Genomic DNA, 16,531 nt, shown 5'->3' with positions numbered 1-16,531 from the left:
AAGGACAAAATTATAGTGGAAGCTGCAGAATGATAAGTAACTGCACTTTTTTTTAAAGGAATTATAAAATCCTATTTAAGTAATTTTTTTTGTTCCATTTTAAGTAACATTTATTTATTCCACGGATAATTAACATCCGACTACCGTTGGTCCTTCGTCTTTACCTCTTTTGGACCTCCAGCTTGCCATACAAAAACAACAATGGCGTCTTCTGCGGATGTTCACGTCCGAATTTGCGCACAAGAAATTATCAAATATGATCTGGAAATTAAAGCTCTCATTCAGGTAAGGAATGAAGAACGAGCGCCTTGTTTGTCCTTTCATCCTGAGCCATTTCTGAACCGTTGGTAACTCTGGAGAGCTGGCTGAACATGCGCACAACAGGTCTTCAAGTTGAGCTAAGAAGAAGCTAACGTTAACTTTCCGACAGTCAAAAGACACAAAACATTCTTGATTTTGTTTATTTTAATTAGGCAAAAAATCATTCCTGAGACAGTTATAATACTTTTGAGTAATAAATCTCTAATTATTCAAATAACCGAGAGAAGAAAATGATCATTTATTATCAGATGTTATTTAAAAAAATATTTACGACGCACTCTTTGTTTAGTTCTGCGTTCGTGATATCCTAATTAGTAAGGGAAATTAAAATAAGTTAAAACAAATTGTTTTAGAAAATGTAAATAATATGAATATAAAAAAATATATTAAGTTTTTTTTTTTAATGGAGAAAAATGTGCTAAAATTTATATTGTATATCCTGAGCCAGATGGTGGAACGGCTGTAAGCTGAGAGACACCTGCCCTATCAAAAAGTGACCGCCAGTGTTTCTTTGTCTAATGTCTTTGGTTATATTGCTAAATAGCTCTAGTCAACAGGATTTAAAAATGGATTTCATATATAAAGTAATAAAAAATGACATATTTTGCAAGTATTTTTATGGTTCTACATTACATTGCAATCAATCAAGTCCTTTTGGCCATTTAAAGTATCTTTATACAGCTGTTATATTTGTATAGATTTCTGCTGTCCTCTTGGCCAGATCATCACTGACAGCTGATGTCCATTGGTGAGGGCCAGAATGTAGAACAACCACTAAATCTCTTTTCACCACAGCAGGCAATTACAGTGCCACATCCCCTACTTCCCCTTTCCCTCTCAAGACCCCGAGTTGCTTTGAACTCCACCACTTGGGGGAAGCAGCTCATGTGTAGTGGTGGACACACCATTTCTCAGCTGCAAACTGCTCCACTGCAAGCTGGAGGTCATTGCTCGATTCAACCACCAGAACCACATCAGCAAAAAGCAGAGATGAGATCCTGAGTCCACTGAATTTGACTGCCTCCACCTCTTGGCTGCACATAGAAACTGTCTTCCAAAAAAACTTGTGAACAGAATCAATGATAAAGGGGCAGAGCTGGTGGAGTCCAGGATTCACAGGGAATGAGTCTGACTTGCTGCCAAGCTCTCAGTACACTATGTACAATGACAAAACACTTTATAACAATGGACCAGATGTCTCATACTCCTAAAGCACAAGCTCCTTTGCTCACACAAAGATTTGTGCATTTATGAATTCACATGATGTATGTCTTACTCGATGTGATATAATTATAAAATATAACTAATACATTATATTTAACTCAATGTGTGTGTGTTGTCTGTAGGACATCAGGGATTGTCCAGGACCTCAGTCTGCTCTTGTGGAGCTCAATGCTCAGGTCAAAGAGAAATTCAACAAGCTGAGGCTCAGAATTCAGGTCAGGCCTCAGCTACACATCCACACGGGGCTGCATCTGACAGGTTTTTTTTTTTTTTTTTTGCTTAATATTGGATCTGTGTCATGTGATGCCATGATGTTGTTGTTTTTTTGTTTCTTCCAGGATCTGGAGCAGATGGCCAAAGAGCAGGACAAAGAGTCAGACAGAGTGGCCATCCAAACAGAGACCGAGAGCCAATGGAAGCAGATGCTGAGGTGTTTAGACGCAGACGCACACAGACACATCTAAAAAAAATAAGCCTGTGCAGCACCAGTCATTTTATTTTCCCCTTGAATCACTTGCCTCGTGTCCCAGTGAACATGTTGTTGGTTTCTGTTTTGTTGCGATGATAATGTAAACTGGAAATGCAGACACAAGCGAGCACTTAAGATGGAAAAAAAATCTAAAACAAAAACTTTCAGTCTCAAAATTGTTTGCTTTTTCTTGTCTGTCTTGTCAGCAACCAGACAGCGTGGAGAAAAGCTAACCTGGCTTGTAAACTTGCCATAGACAACATGGAGAAGGACGAACTGCTGCATGGTGAGGAAAACCACAACACCAGACAGAGGTAAATATAGTTTCTGCCAAGGCTCTGCTACAGAGCACTGTACTACGAAGACAGTTCAGTGTACCCCGAGTTTGTTTGCGTTATGTAGATTCCCGTACTTCTACACCTGGTTAGAGCTGCTGATATGCAGTCTGAACTTTGATCAGTGATTTTTGTATACCTGCAGCCAAACAGGAGGAAATTAATGTCACCTGTATTAATTTACCTGGTTTCTGTTTAGCTGTAAAAGGCTGATGGGGTATTATCGTTACCCTGCCGGGCAGAGGCATCGTACACACCTTGAGAACAAGGCTGCTTAGGATTTTCAAACTGATACCATAGTTTCTGTCAGTAACTTCTATCCTCTACTTCCTGTAGTTATTACCATTACACTGTTTTCTTTCTGTTTTTAAGCCCAGGCCACCAATAATATTTCTGTTTTACACAGATGTGTGTTTATGTTTATGGAGTGTTATCAGATGAATCGCAGTATGACAACTATGTCAAAACAACAGCTAATCTGCTGTACACTGAAATACAGATACACTTGTTAACATCTGTAAAACTATCTTTTGTCTAATGTCTGTGGTTTAAAATGCTTTCATGAACGATTATTAAATAAGATTTTTTTAATTGTTGCTTTTGGTAATTTGTGATTTAAAAAAATTGATTAAAAACTGGCACAAATGAACCAAAAAAGATAAATGAATATAAAAATAGAGTGGCTAGTTGCACTGGTGGTAGAAACACAAGGTTCTAAACTACTTAATGAGAAAAAGATTCCTTCTAGTCTCCAATAAATCACTTTAATATAATCTAATAATAAATTAGGCATGTCAGAACCCATCTGCAGTACTTCACCTGCTCTGTTCTGTGTGTGTGTGTGTGTGTGTGTTTTTGTCTCAGGAAAGCAACCAAGGAAAATTTAGTGGAAACCAGCAGCAACATCACAGAGAGTCTGATGTCTATCAGCAGGATGATGTCTGAACAGGTGAAGCAGAGTGAGGACACCATTGGCACTCTAGGTAAAAATCTAATTTTATGTTTCAGTCTCCTGTCCACATTTCCTAACCGATCCTCCTAAACCCTTAATGCCTTTAATTCTTCGTCCTCCTTATTCAGCCACCTCATCCAGGACGGTGCAGGAAACCAACGAGGAGTTTAAAAGCATGACAGGAACCATTCACCTGGGCAGGAAGCTCATCCTGAAGTACAACCGGCGGGAGCTGACAGACAAGCTGCTCATCTTCCTTGCACTAGCCCTCTTCTTTGCCACCGTCCTCTACATCCTCAAGAAACGTCTCTTCCCCTTCATTTAGTCGGCCGCCTGGGTCTGTTTTTCCTCAAGGACGTGGGGACTGGCTTGGAAGGAGTTAACACAGTGAATTTTAGGAGGTATGAAGTAGAAGCATGAACCACATGGACTCTTAGAAGCAGCACTGAAACTGGACTGTAGCACACAGAGGCGGCGTGAAGTGGGAACGTGTTACTTCTTACATATAATATGCAATATGAAGGGTTGGAAAATATCTGAAGCTCAAGATCCACTTCAGCAGTGAAAGGAGCAAAGTGAGTAAAACTGACATCCAGAGTTTCATAGAAAACATTAAGAAGCCACAGCCTGCCTCGAGTAGATATGGTTATACAATGTATTGTCAAAAGTTTGAACGCATGTTGCAAATGGTCACAGTTGAAGAAGGGATCTGCTGCTTTTTAGCCTTTTCCTTGATGCCTCACACTGCCTCCCTGGTGTTACAGTAAGGACTCTGTTATCCTAATGTGACCATTTCTATCATTCTGGATGATGGGTCTTTTTCAGAAAGCCTGAACTTGAGGAAATTCATGTGTTTACATTGAAATTTACATTAAATTGAACTAAATACAGAGAGCTTAAAGGTTCAGATGCTCATATTTGCCAAATTGTGTGCAGTTTTTGAAATGTTGATACCTTAAAGCACACTGTAGGTTTCACAATGCAATAAGACAGCATCTAAAGATCAGCAGCCTGTATGCTCATGTAATATCTCTTTGTACCCCTTCAGTCCAGCGTAAAAGGAAGAAAAGGTAGTCTGTGATTCTGCCCTCATGTCAGACATGTTGAAAGGTTGGGAGTTAGAGACTAAAGCAAGGGACCACTGGAGGCTTGTTTTAAGCCTCGATTGCTGCAAATAAACAAAATCCATCCAAAGAGGTGATCTGCGTGATAAAATGTTTCAGCTTATGCAAAATATTCACGTCCTCCAAGCAGAGGGCAACCTTATTTGAATTCAGCTGGAGCTTCACTTTTACACAGAGATGGGAAGAAAAGAGGGGGACAGAAAAGTGAGCAACATTGTAGGACTCCATCTACTCCTGTTGAGTCATGGTTGGTTTCTGAGCTGTAGTAGTATCTTCTGACTTAACCAGCTTTTAATTCTACAGCTTAAGAGAAAAACAAAAAAAAAAAAAAAACAACCCCAAAGCGGGTTGCCCTCCTAGTGTCCAGTACCTTTAATTCAGAACTAGTCAGGGTCATGGTTGCAAAATGCACCAACCTTTGTTTTTGTTTACTTTTGTTATAAAGTGTGAATGTGCTCAGGAGTGTATTTAGTGTACATTTTTTAACCTCATGCCTTCCTTCCAAACTACTGAACCAGTAATCCAATGAATGATTGTTGCCCTGAAAGGTGTCAGATTGTGTGAATGTTGAACAAAAGCCCCATGGGTTAGAGTTCATTTAAAAGTCTCAAGCACCAGCAGATGTCTTAAAACTCAAAATATCAGTTTGAACTGCAGTGCTGTTAAAAGACTTGTTCAACAGGATAGGACTAATTTAAATAACACACTTCTGTTTGTTCATCAGTATCACTTTATTTTAATAAAATTCAAATAACTGTTCAGAGTTTGTGATCCATTGGAGAAAAAACAAAAAAAACAAAAAAAAAACCACAGCATTCGACACCAGAGGTCTGTATGAAATGTGAACAAGTGAACATTAAAAATACATTTCTAACACATATTGACCTATGAGTGCTTTCCTTTCGGCACACTGCGCCTCATCTGTTTCTCCATGGTACACAATATGACTTTCTCCATAAATACAAAAGCAGATTCATAACTCTGTTCCTAAAATGTTGTGATGCTGTGTAAAAGTTCAAATTGAGCAAATGTTTTTCATGAAACAGTAAAGTGTCCCAGTTTAAACACTTGGTAGGTTTTCTATGTTCAATACTGAATAAAATATAATGCATTCTAATGGTATTTAGATTTTTACACAGCGTCACAACTTTTTTGGAACTGGGCTTGTAAACAGGATACTGACTTTGAGCCATGAGCTACACTTGACCTACTGATTCCGTGCGTGTGTACGTCTGATGCTGAGCTGCAGTGGTCTGTGAGATTGAAGTGAGGTAGATAATTGTTCTTCCATCCTTAATGGAGCACAAATGCCCAGCAGATTGAATAAGTTATGATGCATTACTACACTGAATACTTTTAGCCACTACTGCTAGTATTATAGAATTGTGTACTCAGTTTCCATCTGTCTGTAGAGGAGTGACACTGGATTTCTCAGACACAACTGAATCTGGTTCAGTTGTGTTGTCTATACGACTGAGCCCATCCTCTGGTTTAGCCTCTGTTTGTTGCTGCAGGGGTCCCCCAGCAGCGATAGGCCATGGTGCACTGGTGGGTGGGGAAGTGCTTTGGTTGAGGGTATCGGATTGGCAGAGGGGGCAGTTTCCGGCAAGGCTGCTGCAAAGCGACCCCCAGTACTGCTCGCATTGTTCACGCAAACGGCGTCCGACCCACGTCTTGACCTCCTCTCCGCACTTCAGCAGGAAGTTCGTCAGCTCCACGTATGGCCTGGCAGGATGCGAATACATCAGGGTCATCAATAAATACTTGGCTGTTTTGTCCAAATGTACATTTAGAAAAAATGTCACTTACAGGAAGTGCCAAAAACAATAGAAGGTCCCAGTTTTATTCATTTTTCCATTTGAGCAATTAATGACATAATTTTGAATGCATTTATTTGTACACAGATCTATCAAAACAATAAAATTGTGGCTGTTAGTAGTTAATTTGTGTGAGTTTGTGTTTCTCACCCAGGGGGAAACATTAGGTGAAACTGCACCAGGTTTTCCACGGTGTCCATGTGATCCCGCAGTGCCAGGCAGAGCTGGTGTTTGGTGTAGCACTCCCTCTGAAGCACGCACACCATCTCCTTTATCGCCGAACACCGCCGGCTGATGCAGCTGAAACGCTGCCGCAGCCCCAATGCCAGGCACCGCAACGTGTCCTTCACAAATGCTTTGCCCTGCGAGAAAAAGGAGAACAGTGAGTGGACGATTACAGGGAAACCTATATACATACACACAATTCTTCCCCCCCCACATAATGTTTTATTGCAACCATGTTTTTATTTCCAATAGTCTTTTCTATCAGATTCAAAGACTTCTATTTAGTTTTTTTTATTCTATTATTGATTTATTATTTATGTCCATGTTTGATTTATCATCTTTTCAGTCATCTATAAAGTACTTTGAGTTGGTCTAAGTTCTATGAAAGTGCTACGCAAACAAAAACAATTTGTGACAGCCTTAAATCAAGGGGTTTACCTGAAGTACTGTTTAGGAAATAAAACCATTTTTATACACAGTCCTTGATTTTTAGAGGCTGAAAAGTAACAATTTTAAAATGAGGAATTTTTTTTTTTTTGTTTTTTTTTTTTTGTTTTAAGTAGTTTGATTAAAATGGTTTGTAGTCACCGACTGTGTGACGTCTAGAACCATCAGACATCACCAGATGCTGCATTTCCTCCCTTCAGATGGTACGTCAGTCCTATACTGAAGCCACCTTCAGTTTAAGCTCGTTTGTGGCTCTTTAATTTCAGTTTTATCTTCAGAGGCTGAAAACCTGCTGACTTGAAGAATATCCCATTTCTTTGCATTGAAGAACTCTTGTGCTGAATTGCTAACGCTACAGCTATTGCAATACTTTTGTTAAATCCCTTGAATTAAAGCTAAAATCTGCACTTGAATGATTTGAAACCTGTGGTGTCCAGAGACCAGAAAACCAAATGCTCTGTGAAAAACATTAGTTTTTGCTGTATGATCTTTACCTCACAATATAAAGTGCCTCAAGGCAACCGTCTTTGTTATTTGGTACCATGTAAATAGAACTGTATTGAAAAATAACTTATGACTTACAGAGAAGGGGTGAGGTTAAATAAATGTCCACTTCTTCACACTCCTTTTTGAGTATGTAAACTAAATATCTTGTAATGCATTTCACTTCATTTTTGTATACTTTAAAAGGAATATTTTTCCTAAATTACATTCTGTACACTGTTGGAAGTTCTAACAGACGCTTGGGGTAGGCTCTGAAAGCCAGACTATCCTCATCCACTTTTACAGTAGAGAGCGAGAGAAAACAAACCACAAAACCAAACCCAAACCACAACATGTTGACAGCCTGGCACAAAAACAGTTTGACCTCTGTGGATGCTCTACATAGATCTTCATGACAGCTGGTGAACTCGCCCAATCGTCAGTGTATTTGGCCAACTGCTCAACTGGAGTAAGGTCATTTGGTGCTGCTAGCGCATTAGTACAGTATGTGAGGAAAAACAGATATAATAAGAGGGTGGCTGTGCATGTACAAAGACAAATTTGAATCTGCGAGTTAAGCAGTGAAGAAAACAGAAAAAAAAAAAAAAAACAAAAACACGAACCTGTGGTGCCGACCTAAACAAATTTCAGATTGTCATCTATACCCTCAACAAGTGCCCCAGCAATAAGTGGTGCACACTAAGAGAATGGTAAAGGCCTAAATGCTCAACCCCTACATTGAGGGGATCCGGTGGCTCTGTAATGCTGCGGGGGGCTTTTTGCTGGCACGTATTGGGTCTTAGGGGATCTGCAAATCTCTACAAAATTCTTCTGGGGGAATCATCTTTATCATGTTATGAAACATGAAGCCCTGAAGAAGTTTCCTGCAACACTTTATCCTTTAATCTACGACCATCTGTATCAGGTACATTCACTCAGAGATCTTCAAAGAACATCTTCTGTTTCTGCTCAAACTGGGGACACATTAGGCCTGCATCATTTTCTCATACATTTCTATTCTAGTAATGTGGACAGGATGTTCCTGTTCTCTCCTTTCACTTCCCCTCTCACGCTGTGCTGTAACTGTGCTGCCATGCATAACGATACACTGCTTCTTATACAACAAGCATTCCTCACAAATGACCGCAATGATGGAAGGGATTAAATGAAATAAAAACACGCATCCAGATATGCCTTCTCCAACCCTGCCCAGGCAACTTCTGAACTTCCCCTCAGCCTGTCAGTGCCCCACAGGCGTAACACCACAACTGACTTAATGAGTTTATTTTGAGTGTGAATGAATGTAGACACACTGGCTTATCCTCACCTGCAAGTCGTAGTGTCCAGCGTTGTGCAGCAGAGTAAGACATATGTGGTCCAGCCCTCGGATTTCACAGGAGTTGTTGCTCAAACACTGAAACATCCCACAGCCAACATCAGCTGAACTCAACAGGCAACTCTGGAGCTCCGCTACGAGACACAGTGAGAGATCAGCATTAACTTTCCAGGTGAATGTATGTGCCAAATAATATAATATTAAAAACAATACACATCCACTGTCAAGCCTCAGACCTTTGGCCTTCACTTTTCAGAAATTAGTATTGTGCCATACTGCAAATTTTTCATATCAATCCAACACAAAGGAAATGCAGGGCCAGTAATAATAATACTTTTAACTTAAACAGGCAGCTTATGTAGGGGAGAGGAGTGTGTCATGATTTAGTAGATGAATCATCATCCATTTGCAAATTCTGATCACATTTTAATGACCGCTAAATTACTGTGTTTGTTTATTTCCCACAATAATTAATTAAACAAAGCACACCTTTCAGCTTTTCATACATTTTGACACTCATGTTTTTGGAGAGGTATACATTTTTCCATTTCCAAAACAAATAAAAATGTATTAAAAACAATTCACTGGGCTACATACTGAACTTAAGATAGAAACAAAGTATCGATCCTGTCGAGCTAATATGGATCCACGTTGGTATCGACAGTATCATGTTTGGATCGAGCCCCTCAACTATCAGAAACCTATTTGTAAGTGTACGGAATGTAAATATGAGGATTTAGACATTTAAATGTTAGATAGTACTTTTTGATCAGCTTTCCTTACAGATTAGACACAAAAGCACAACCAGAATTCATAAGGCACACTGTCGATTTTTGAGAAAATGAAAGTATTTTAGTGAAAGGTTAGAGTCCGGAAAATACAGTATACGAGTTATGTAAGGTAGTTTGTTTCGGGCCAGGAGACAGCACAGTTTCACACACACTCTTCATTTTGCACTTTATGGCGCTGTTGTAAATGGTGAAAATACTAGTGCTAGTTGCACGGCGTCAACACGTTAACGAGGTAACCGCTAACCGCAACGCTAACGCGTTGACGCCGTGCAGCCCCACGCACGGGGCGATCCGCGGTAACTCGTTAACGGAGACTTGTCGCGTTAATACAGTTATGGCGTTAACCTCATTTTAACGAGTGTAACGCTGCAGCACTAAAATAGCAATCTCCAAATGTTCTCTTTTTACAGACCAGCGCCTCTGATAGCTGCCGCGTCCATCTTGTCGTTAGCTGCAGGTGAAGCGATGGGGGAGGGGGAGTTGTGTTAGTGAAGGAGAGGCCGAGTAACACGTAGAGAGAAAAGCGAGACAAACTTGCAGTTCCATGAATATAATTATAACGTAACAGTCTATCTATATAAACGATATAGTCACACAGCTTATCTCGTATAAAAATATATCGATATATTTTTAAAAAACTCGATATATCGCCCAATCCTAGCTAGAAGCATACTTTAACGGGTAAAATTAAGTGGCAAGCCGTCTTGGCTTTATGAATATGAGCTACAAGCATACTCTGATGGGCAAAGTTAAGTGGCAAACCGTCATACTAACTTAACTTTGTGCTGGAATTACTATGACAGCAGAAATGTGCATAAACTACTTACGGTAGGACGTGTTGCCAAAGTAGGATGTTTTTCAGAACACCGGGAAAGGGATACAGAGGGAATGTGCATGGACAGGGTCGAACCACCGGAGTCGCGCATTGAATTACAGTCACCAACAGCACAGGAGGTTAGAGAGGCGCGCACGGCCAACAGGTTGTCTTACAATGAGATTAAATGCGCAATAAGGGGGAGAAAAAAGTAGCACCCCTCAAGCTCTTTTTTAGGGCCAACAAGGGCCTCGGGCATGTAAAGTTTTCTTCAAAATGCAGTTTCCGACGCTTAAATGCGACCGTTACACGACCTGTGAAAACTTGCACGTGGCGGCTCACCTGTGCTCTGCAAAGAGAGGCGCCTTCTCATCTGGCTCACTTCTTGCTCCAGAACATCATGCTGGTCGTTGGTCAGCACATGACACACCAGCAGCAGAAAAAACACAGTGGAGACAGCGGACGCGTTCACCGGCATCACTGAGGTCGAGTCAGCGTATGTGCGGTGCGGTGCTCTTTTCTTTTCTTCTCTTTTCTTTTCTTTTCTTCTCTTCTCTTCTCTTCTCTTCTCTTCTCTTGGTAGAAGTTCGCGCAGCTAGAGCTCGAAGCCTTTGAATAACTTTACTCTGTGACGAGGAGATCGAGGCTATATATATGTAGAGCCGCAGGAGACCGGCGCGTTCACGAAGGCTGGAGCTTGGGTCTCCACCAATCACAGCCTAGCGCCGTGACCGCGCAGCACTTGCGCAGCTGAAGGTTTATCATTGATGAGAGTAAAAGAGGAACCTCCACCCCCTCACCCCAGCAGAAGATCCATGAATTTGAAAACAAAAAGAGACAAGTAGTGATTTCGGGGTTTTTTTTGGTTTCTTGGTTAAAAAAAAAAACACACGAAGAAGGACCCACGGAGGACAGAAATGGGATCAGGCAGAAATGGGAAGGATCACGTTGAGCGAACACACAAAAGAAAGTGAATCCCATTCCCATCAGCTCTCCCCAGAAGTGAAAATGTTCTTATAGAGGCCGCTTGTTCCTCCAGAGTCTGCGGGGGTGTGTTTGACGGCTTGCAGCTGCTTTCTTGGCGAGGCGCAGAGGCGTGCAATGAGGAACGTGTCAGACGCGCCCGGGCTGCAGCACATTGAAAGAGCACCACGTTTTTCCAACTGTGAGGAAATCCTACAGTTTTCCTACATCATATTAGCGTGAAACAACTTCTGCGTAAACACGCAGCATTTTTATACTAAACATCCAGGAACACTTTCACACGCGAAATACTTAATCTTTTATAGATCTCTCAAAAGGCACTAAGAAGCAGCGCAGGTAGTATGACCCGTTGTCCAAGCGGAGTGGGCTGCTGAGACTGCACAGCAGCCCACTCCGCTTTTTGAGACATTGTCCCACATTGTGATGTGTTGATCTATGGCTACATCTTTACTGACAACCAAAGAAAATGAGCAAACAGAAGTAGAAGTACCAGTGCACTGCAATAACTTCTAAAGTAACAGTTTTAGAAGTTCTTTTAATAGAAAGTGAAAATATAGATGTGCACAAAAGAGCTATTGCATAGCCTCCATTTACATTCCCAAGACTTCAAGTCAAAACTGATCTAAAGTAAAATATAGTAGCTATAGTTAATTCTCCTTCACATCTTTGATACTAAACCTATAACCTGCACAGTTTGTGCATGTTAGGAATATCAGACCACCTTCCAGTAATCGCTCCATATTATTTCACCCTAATGTCACCAAAGACACTACTGGAGCTGGAGGCAATACTTAATGATTAATTTGAGAATACTTAGATATTTATCTGTGTGAGACTTAGTTACACATTCAAGTGTTGTTGCCACCTATTATCAAGTTTTTTGTTTGCTTCCCGTGAACAACTGGCCAATCAAAATTGGGTCAGCAGAGACTCAACTAATGTTTGATCAACTATTAAAGAACAACTTCAACTTTTTAACACCTGTCAGCCTAGAAGAAGCAACTTTTGAAACTTAGGGAACAAAATAACTGGGTTTGCATCAGAGGTTAGTGAGGGCGGTCTCTGCCTATGCAGTCACCCTTGGAAAAACCCACCAAATATTCAACTTGAGGTCAAACCACAACTTTATTGAGATAAACTAAGGTGTCTAGACTTTACATTAAGAGAACAGGCAAGGTCGTCAAATGTCATTTTGACATTGGGGAAAGAGTTAAAGAGAAATAAATCCACCAGCACTATCTGATATCAGTTAGAAAATAGCGCCAGTGCTCATATCATGTAAAATCATTCAATATAGCCAGACCCCCTTTAACACTTTATACCAACAGTAACCATAAGCTCGTGTTATTTGAGCAGGAAGGTGGAGGAGAAGCCAAAAAAACCCCAACGTGTAACAGAAAACCTGAAAAGCTGAATACATACATGAATAGCCTGTCATTCACAGCAGTCATGCCCTTACTTTTAAGCCTTGATACAATTTAAAGAAGTGAGTTTTAGCTGCACACGAACCTGCAGAGTTAACAGACGTGAACCAGTCAGAGTAACTGCAGTGGCACCTTTGCATATGCATGTTTAAGAATGTGTACAGCTCTCTCCTTTTACATATATTTTTGCAAAAACTTTCAGCTGTCAGGACAGATTTTTTTCCTATAAAATCATCGTGGCCAAATAGATTCGCAATAATTGTAGTAAAGATTAATACTACAATATAAAAATGGATATGGATGGATATCAGGAAATCAAGGAGAACCTGTGCAGTCCTGTGTGGATGCAATTTGGTCTAAAATTTGTTGGACAAAGGAAATGATTGTAGTTTTTATTTACAGTGGCTTGCGAAAGTATTCGGCCCCCTTGAACTTTTCCACATTTTGTCACATTACAGCCACAAACATGAATCAATTTTATTGGAATTCCACGTGAAAGACCAACACAAAGCGGTGTACACGTGAGAAGTGGAACGAAAATCATACATGATTCCGAACATTTTTTACAAATAAATAACTGAAAAGTGGGGTGTGCGTAATTATTCAGCCCCCTTTGGTCTGAGTGCAGTCAGTTGAACATAGACATTGCCTGATGAGTGCTAATGACTAAATAGAGTGCACCTGTGTGTAATCTAATGTCAGTACAAATACAGCTGCTCTGTGACAGCCTCAGAGGTTGTCTAAGAGAATATGAACACCATGAAGTCCAAAGAACACACCAGACAGGTCAGGGATAAAGTTATTGAGAAATTCAAAGCAGGCTTAGGCTACAAAAAGATTTCCCAAGCCTTGAACATCCCACGGAGCACTGTTCAAGCGATCATTCAGAAATGGAAGGAGTATGGTACAACTGTAAACCTACCAAGACAAGGCCGTCCACCTAAACTCACAGGCCGAACGAGGAGAGCACTAGGGCTGCCACAAACGATTATTTTGATAGTCGACTAATCACCGATTATTTTTGCGATTAGTCGACTAATCAGATCATCATCCATTGGACGTAAAACGTACAGCTTATTGCACCAGCAGCATCTGCTCTTATATAACTATCATTAGCTTACAGCTTTAAGTGTTTAAGGTATGTGCTAACTAAAAATAAAGACAAGATGATAGTCTGTTTCGGTGAAGTTTAATAAACTCCTTGCTATCTAAAATATAACAGGACACCGGAGTATATTCTCCAGCATCTCACACTTCTGATAATCAGTTGTCTGCTTGACGTTTATTCAGCTGTGTAAAAACTATAACTTTAATCTCAGCCAAACAGATTTACTCAGGAACAAATAAAATACTAAAAAAAAAAAAAAAAAGCCAAACAATAACATTTTTAAGTTATCTAAGTGACTCATATGTTTAACCTGAGTAGCGAAAGACGGCGGTGGGTTTGAAAACGATTTTCCGGGAGTCTGGTGTTCTCACGGCTCTAGTTAGCCTAGCCCCCGGCTAGCTATCGAGCTAGTGGGTAACAGACGTCTCCGAAAACGTCGAGCGCTTTTGAAAATATGCGGTGTCTTGATAAACTGAGCAGATATTTAAGGTTTCCACAGCTACGTTCCCGCCTGAAAATATGTTAAACGTTTATTTTGTGACCCAGAAAGAATAATAAGAGTAATATTAAAACTAACTAGCTGCCGCCATTGTTGGAAACTGAGCTGGGCCGCGCTATGAATTCTGGGACACAGCTTCTTCTTCTTCGGGGTTTAACGGCAGCTGGCATCCTTGTACATGCAGTGCTGCCATGCCATCTTCTGTTTCAATCCGTTATTACACTCTTAAATCCTACTACATATTCCTGCGTCTTTTGTGATCTTACAAAGCTTCAAACGACGCGTCGACTATTAAATCAGTCGTCGACGATTTTGATAGTCGACGTAATCGTGACTAGTCGACTAATCGTGGCAGCCCTAGAGAGCACTGATCAGAAATGCAGCCAAGAGGCCCATGGTGACTCTGAACGAGCTGCAGAGATCTACAGCTCAGGTGGGGGAATCTGTCCATAGGACAACTATTAGTTGTGCACTGCACAAAGTTGGCCTTTATGGAAGAGTGGCAAGAAGAAAGCAGTTAACAGAAAACAATAAAGTCCCATTTGCAGTTTGCCACAAGCCATGTGGGGGACACAGCAAAAATGTGGACGAAGGTGCTCTGGTCAGATGAAAACAAAATGCAAAACACTATGTGTGGTGGAAAACTAACACTGCACATCACTCTGAACACACCATCCCCACTGTCAAATATGGTGGTGGCAGCATCATGCTCTGGGGGTGCTTCTCTTCAGCAGGGACAGGGAAGCTGGTCAGAGTTGATGGGAAGATGGAGCCAAATACAGGGAATCTTGGAAGAAAACCTCTTGGAGTCTGCAAAAGACTTGAGACTGGGGCGGAGGTTCACCTTCCAGCAGGACAACGATCCTAAACATAAAGCCAGGGCAACAATGGAATGGTTTAAAACAAAACATATCCATGTGTTAGAATGGCCCAGTCAAAGTCCAGATCTAAATCCAATCGAGAATCTGTGGCAAGATCTGAAAACTGCTGTTCACAAATGCTGTCCATCTAATCTGACTGAGCTGGAGCTTATTTGCAAAGAAGAATGGGCAAGGATTTCAGTCTGTAGATGTGCAAAGCTGGTAGAGACATGCCCTAAAAGACTGGCAGCTGGAATTGCAGCGAAAGGTGGTTCTACAAAGTATTGACTCAGGGGGCTGAATAATTACGCACACCCCACTTTTCAGTTATTTATTTGTAAAAAATGTTTGGAATCATGTATGATTTTAATTCCACTTCTCACGTGTACACCACTTTGCGTTGGCCTTTCACGTGGAATTGCAACTTTAATTTAAGCAGTTTAACAAAAGTATTTCATTAACTGTTTAGGAACTATGAATATTTTATTACACAGTCAGCCATTCCAGAGGCTCAAAAGTAATCGTACAGACATACAAACATAACTGGATTGTTTTAAAAGGTTGTTTGAAAATCATTTGCAGTCATTCTCTCCCTAAACCCTATATCCAACGGACCAATGTCTTTGTGAAAAAAATTATAGACCTAACTGTACGCGCCCACTCATGTGTGTCTGTGCTATGAGCCATAATTTATATTTCTTGTTAAAATATTAAGCAATGAATTTAATTCCTAAAAAAAAAATCAGATGGTACATTTTGAATAAAGACCAGCCTCCGATGTCGTGTTTTTCTCATCTTGCACTCTATTTGTTGTGGTTAAATGTTTTGACTCGGAGTTTCATCAGAGTCTCCATACGAGCTAAACAAATACCTCATCTCTCTTACTCTCACTCTACTGCTCAACTACTGGCAGCTTAGCTTCATCTTCACTGCATTCAAGTGGCCTTCAGCAGGACTGACTGAGAAACATTGTGTGTGCGTTGCAGCAGGAGGTCAAGGAAAAAAGGACAGAACGTGTGTGTGTGTGTTCATGCAGAAGACATCCTCTCACACGGGGTAATATTTGGACATTTGAAGACTATTTTCATTACTTTTCAAGCTGATTCGGCCTCCCACAACTTGTGGTGACCACCCACACAATGACCCTTCACTGCCAACAACAAACATGCACACTCGCATGTTCAAAACAACACCAGTGCACACACATCGCTGTGCAAATAGTATGTATGCAGGGCCTTTTTGTTCTTGCACTCTCATGATAAACACGATACATGTCTGCCTCATTGCATACACAAATCAGACTCACTACTAGATGTAA

General features: G+C 40.7%; 2 protein-coding genes across 2 annotated transcripts; one reads left to right on the top strand and one right to left on the bottom strand.

Moving 5' to 3' along the window:
- bnip1b (BCL2 interacting protein 1b) lies at positions 1–4,425 on the top strand. The gene is made up of 6 exons (XM_082549569.1): positions 1–285; positions 1,668–1,760; positions 1,884–1,975; positions 2,221–2,328; positions 3,214–3,332; positions 3,430–4,425. Exons 1-6 carry the CDS (start codon positions 202–204, stop codon positions 3,624–3,626), a joined length of 693 nt encoding a protein of 230 aa, XP_082405695.1. The 5' UTR covers positions 1–201; the 3' UTR covers positions 3,627–4,425.
- Positions 4,426–4,542: 117 nt separating this feature from the next.
- On the bottom strand, positions 4,543–11,052 carry stc2b (stanniocalcin 2b). The gene is made up of 5 exons (XM_082549568.1): positions 10,878–11,052; positions 10,681–10,847; positions 8,725–8,867; positions 6,393–6,604; positions 4,543–6,150 (listed from the first exon to the last, which is right to left on the bottom strand). The coding sequence occupies exons 2-5, from the start codon at positions 10,814–10,816 to the stop codon at positions 5,817–5,819; spliced, it is 825 nt and encodes a 274-aa protein (XP_082405694.1). The 5' UTR covers positions 10,817–10,847; positions 10,878–11,052; the 3' UTR covers positions 4,543–5,816.
- Between the last annotated feature and the right edge of the window lie 5,479 nt (positions 11,053–16,531).

This window comes from Aulonocara stuartgranti, assembly GCF_965226115.1.
Source record: "Aulonocara stuartgranti genome assembly, chromosome: 10".
NCBI classification, from domain to species: Eukaryota; Metazoa; Chordata; class Actinopteri; order Cichliformes; family Cichlidae; genus Aulonocara; species Aulonocara stuartgranti.
This window is presented reverse-complemented; position numbering and strand designations above follow the sequence as displayed.

Coding starts and splice junctions, on each gene's coding strand:
- bnip1b (XM_082549569.1), top strand. CDS start 202: ATGGCGTCTTCTGCGGATGTTCACGTCCGAATTTGCGCACAAGAAATT. Junction 1,761..1,883: donor AGCTGAGGCTCAGAATTCAG/GTCAGGCCTCAG, acceptor TGTTTCTTCCAG/GATCTGGAGCAGATGGCCAA. Junction 3,333..3,429: donor GGACACCATTGGCACTCTAG/GTAAAAATCTAA, acceptor CTCCTTATTCAG/CCACCTCATCCAGGACGGTG.
- stc2b (XM_082549568.1), bottom strand. CDS start 10,816: ATGCCGGTGAACGCGTCCGCTGTCTCCACTGTGTTTTTTCTGCTGCTG. Junction 8,868..10,680: donor CCTCTCTTTGCAGAGCACAG/GTGAGCCGCCAC, acceptor TGTGTCTCGTAG/CGGAGCTCCAGAGTTGCCTG. Junction 6,605..8,724: donor CTGGACACTACGACTTGCAG/GTGAGGATAAGC, acceptor TTTTTCTCGCAG/GGCAAAGCATTTGTGAAGGA.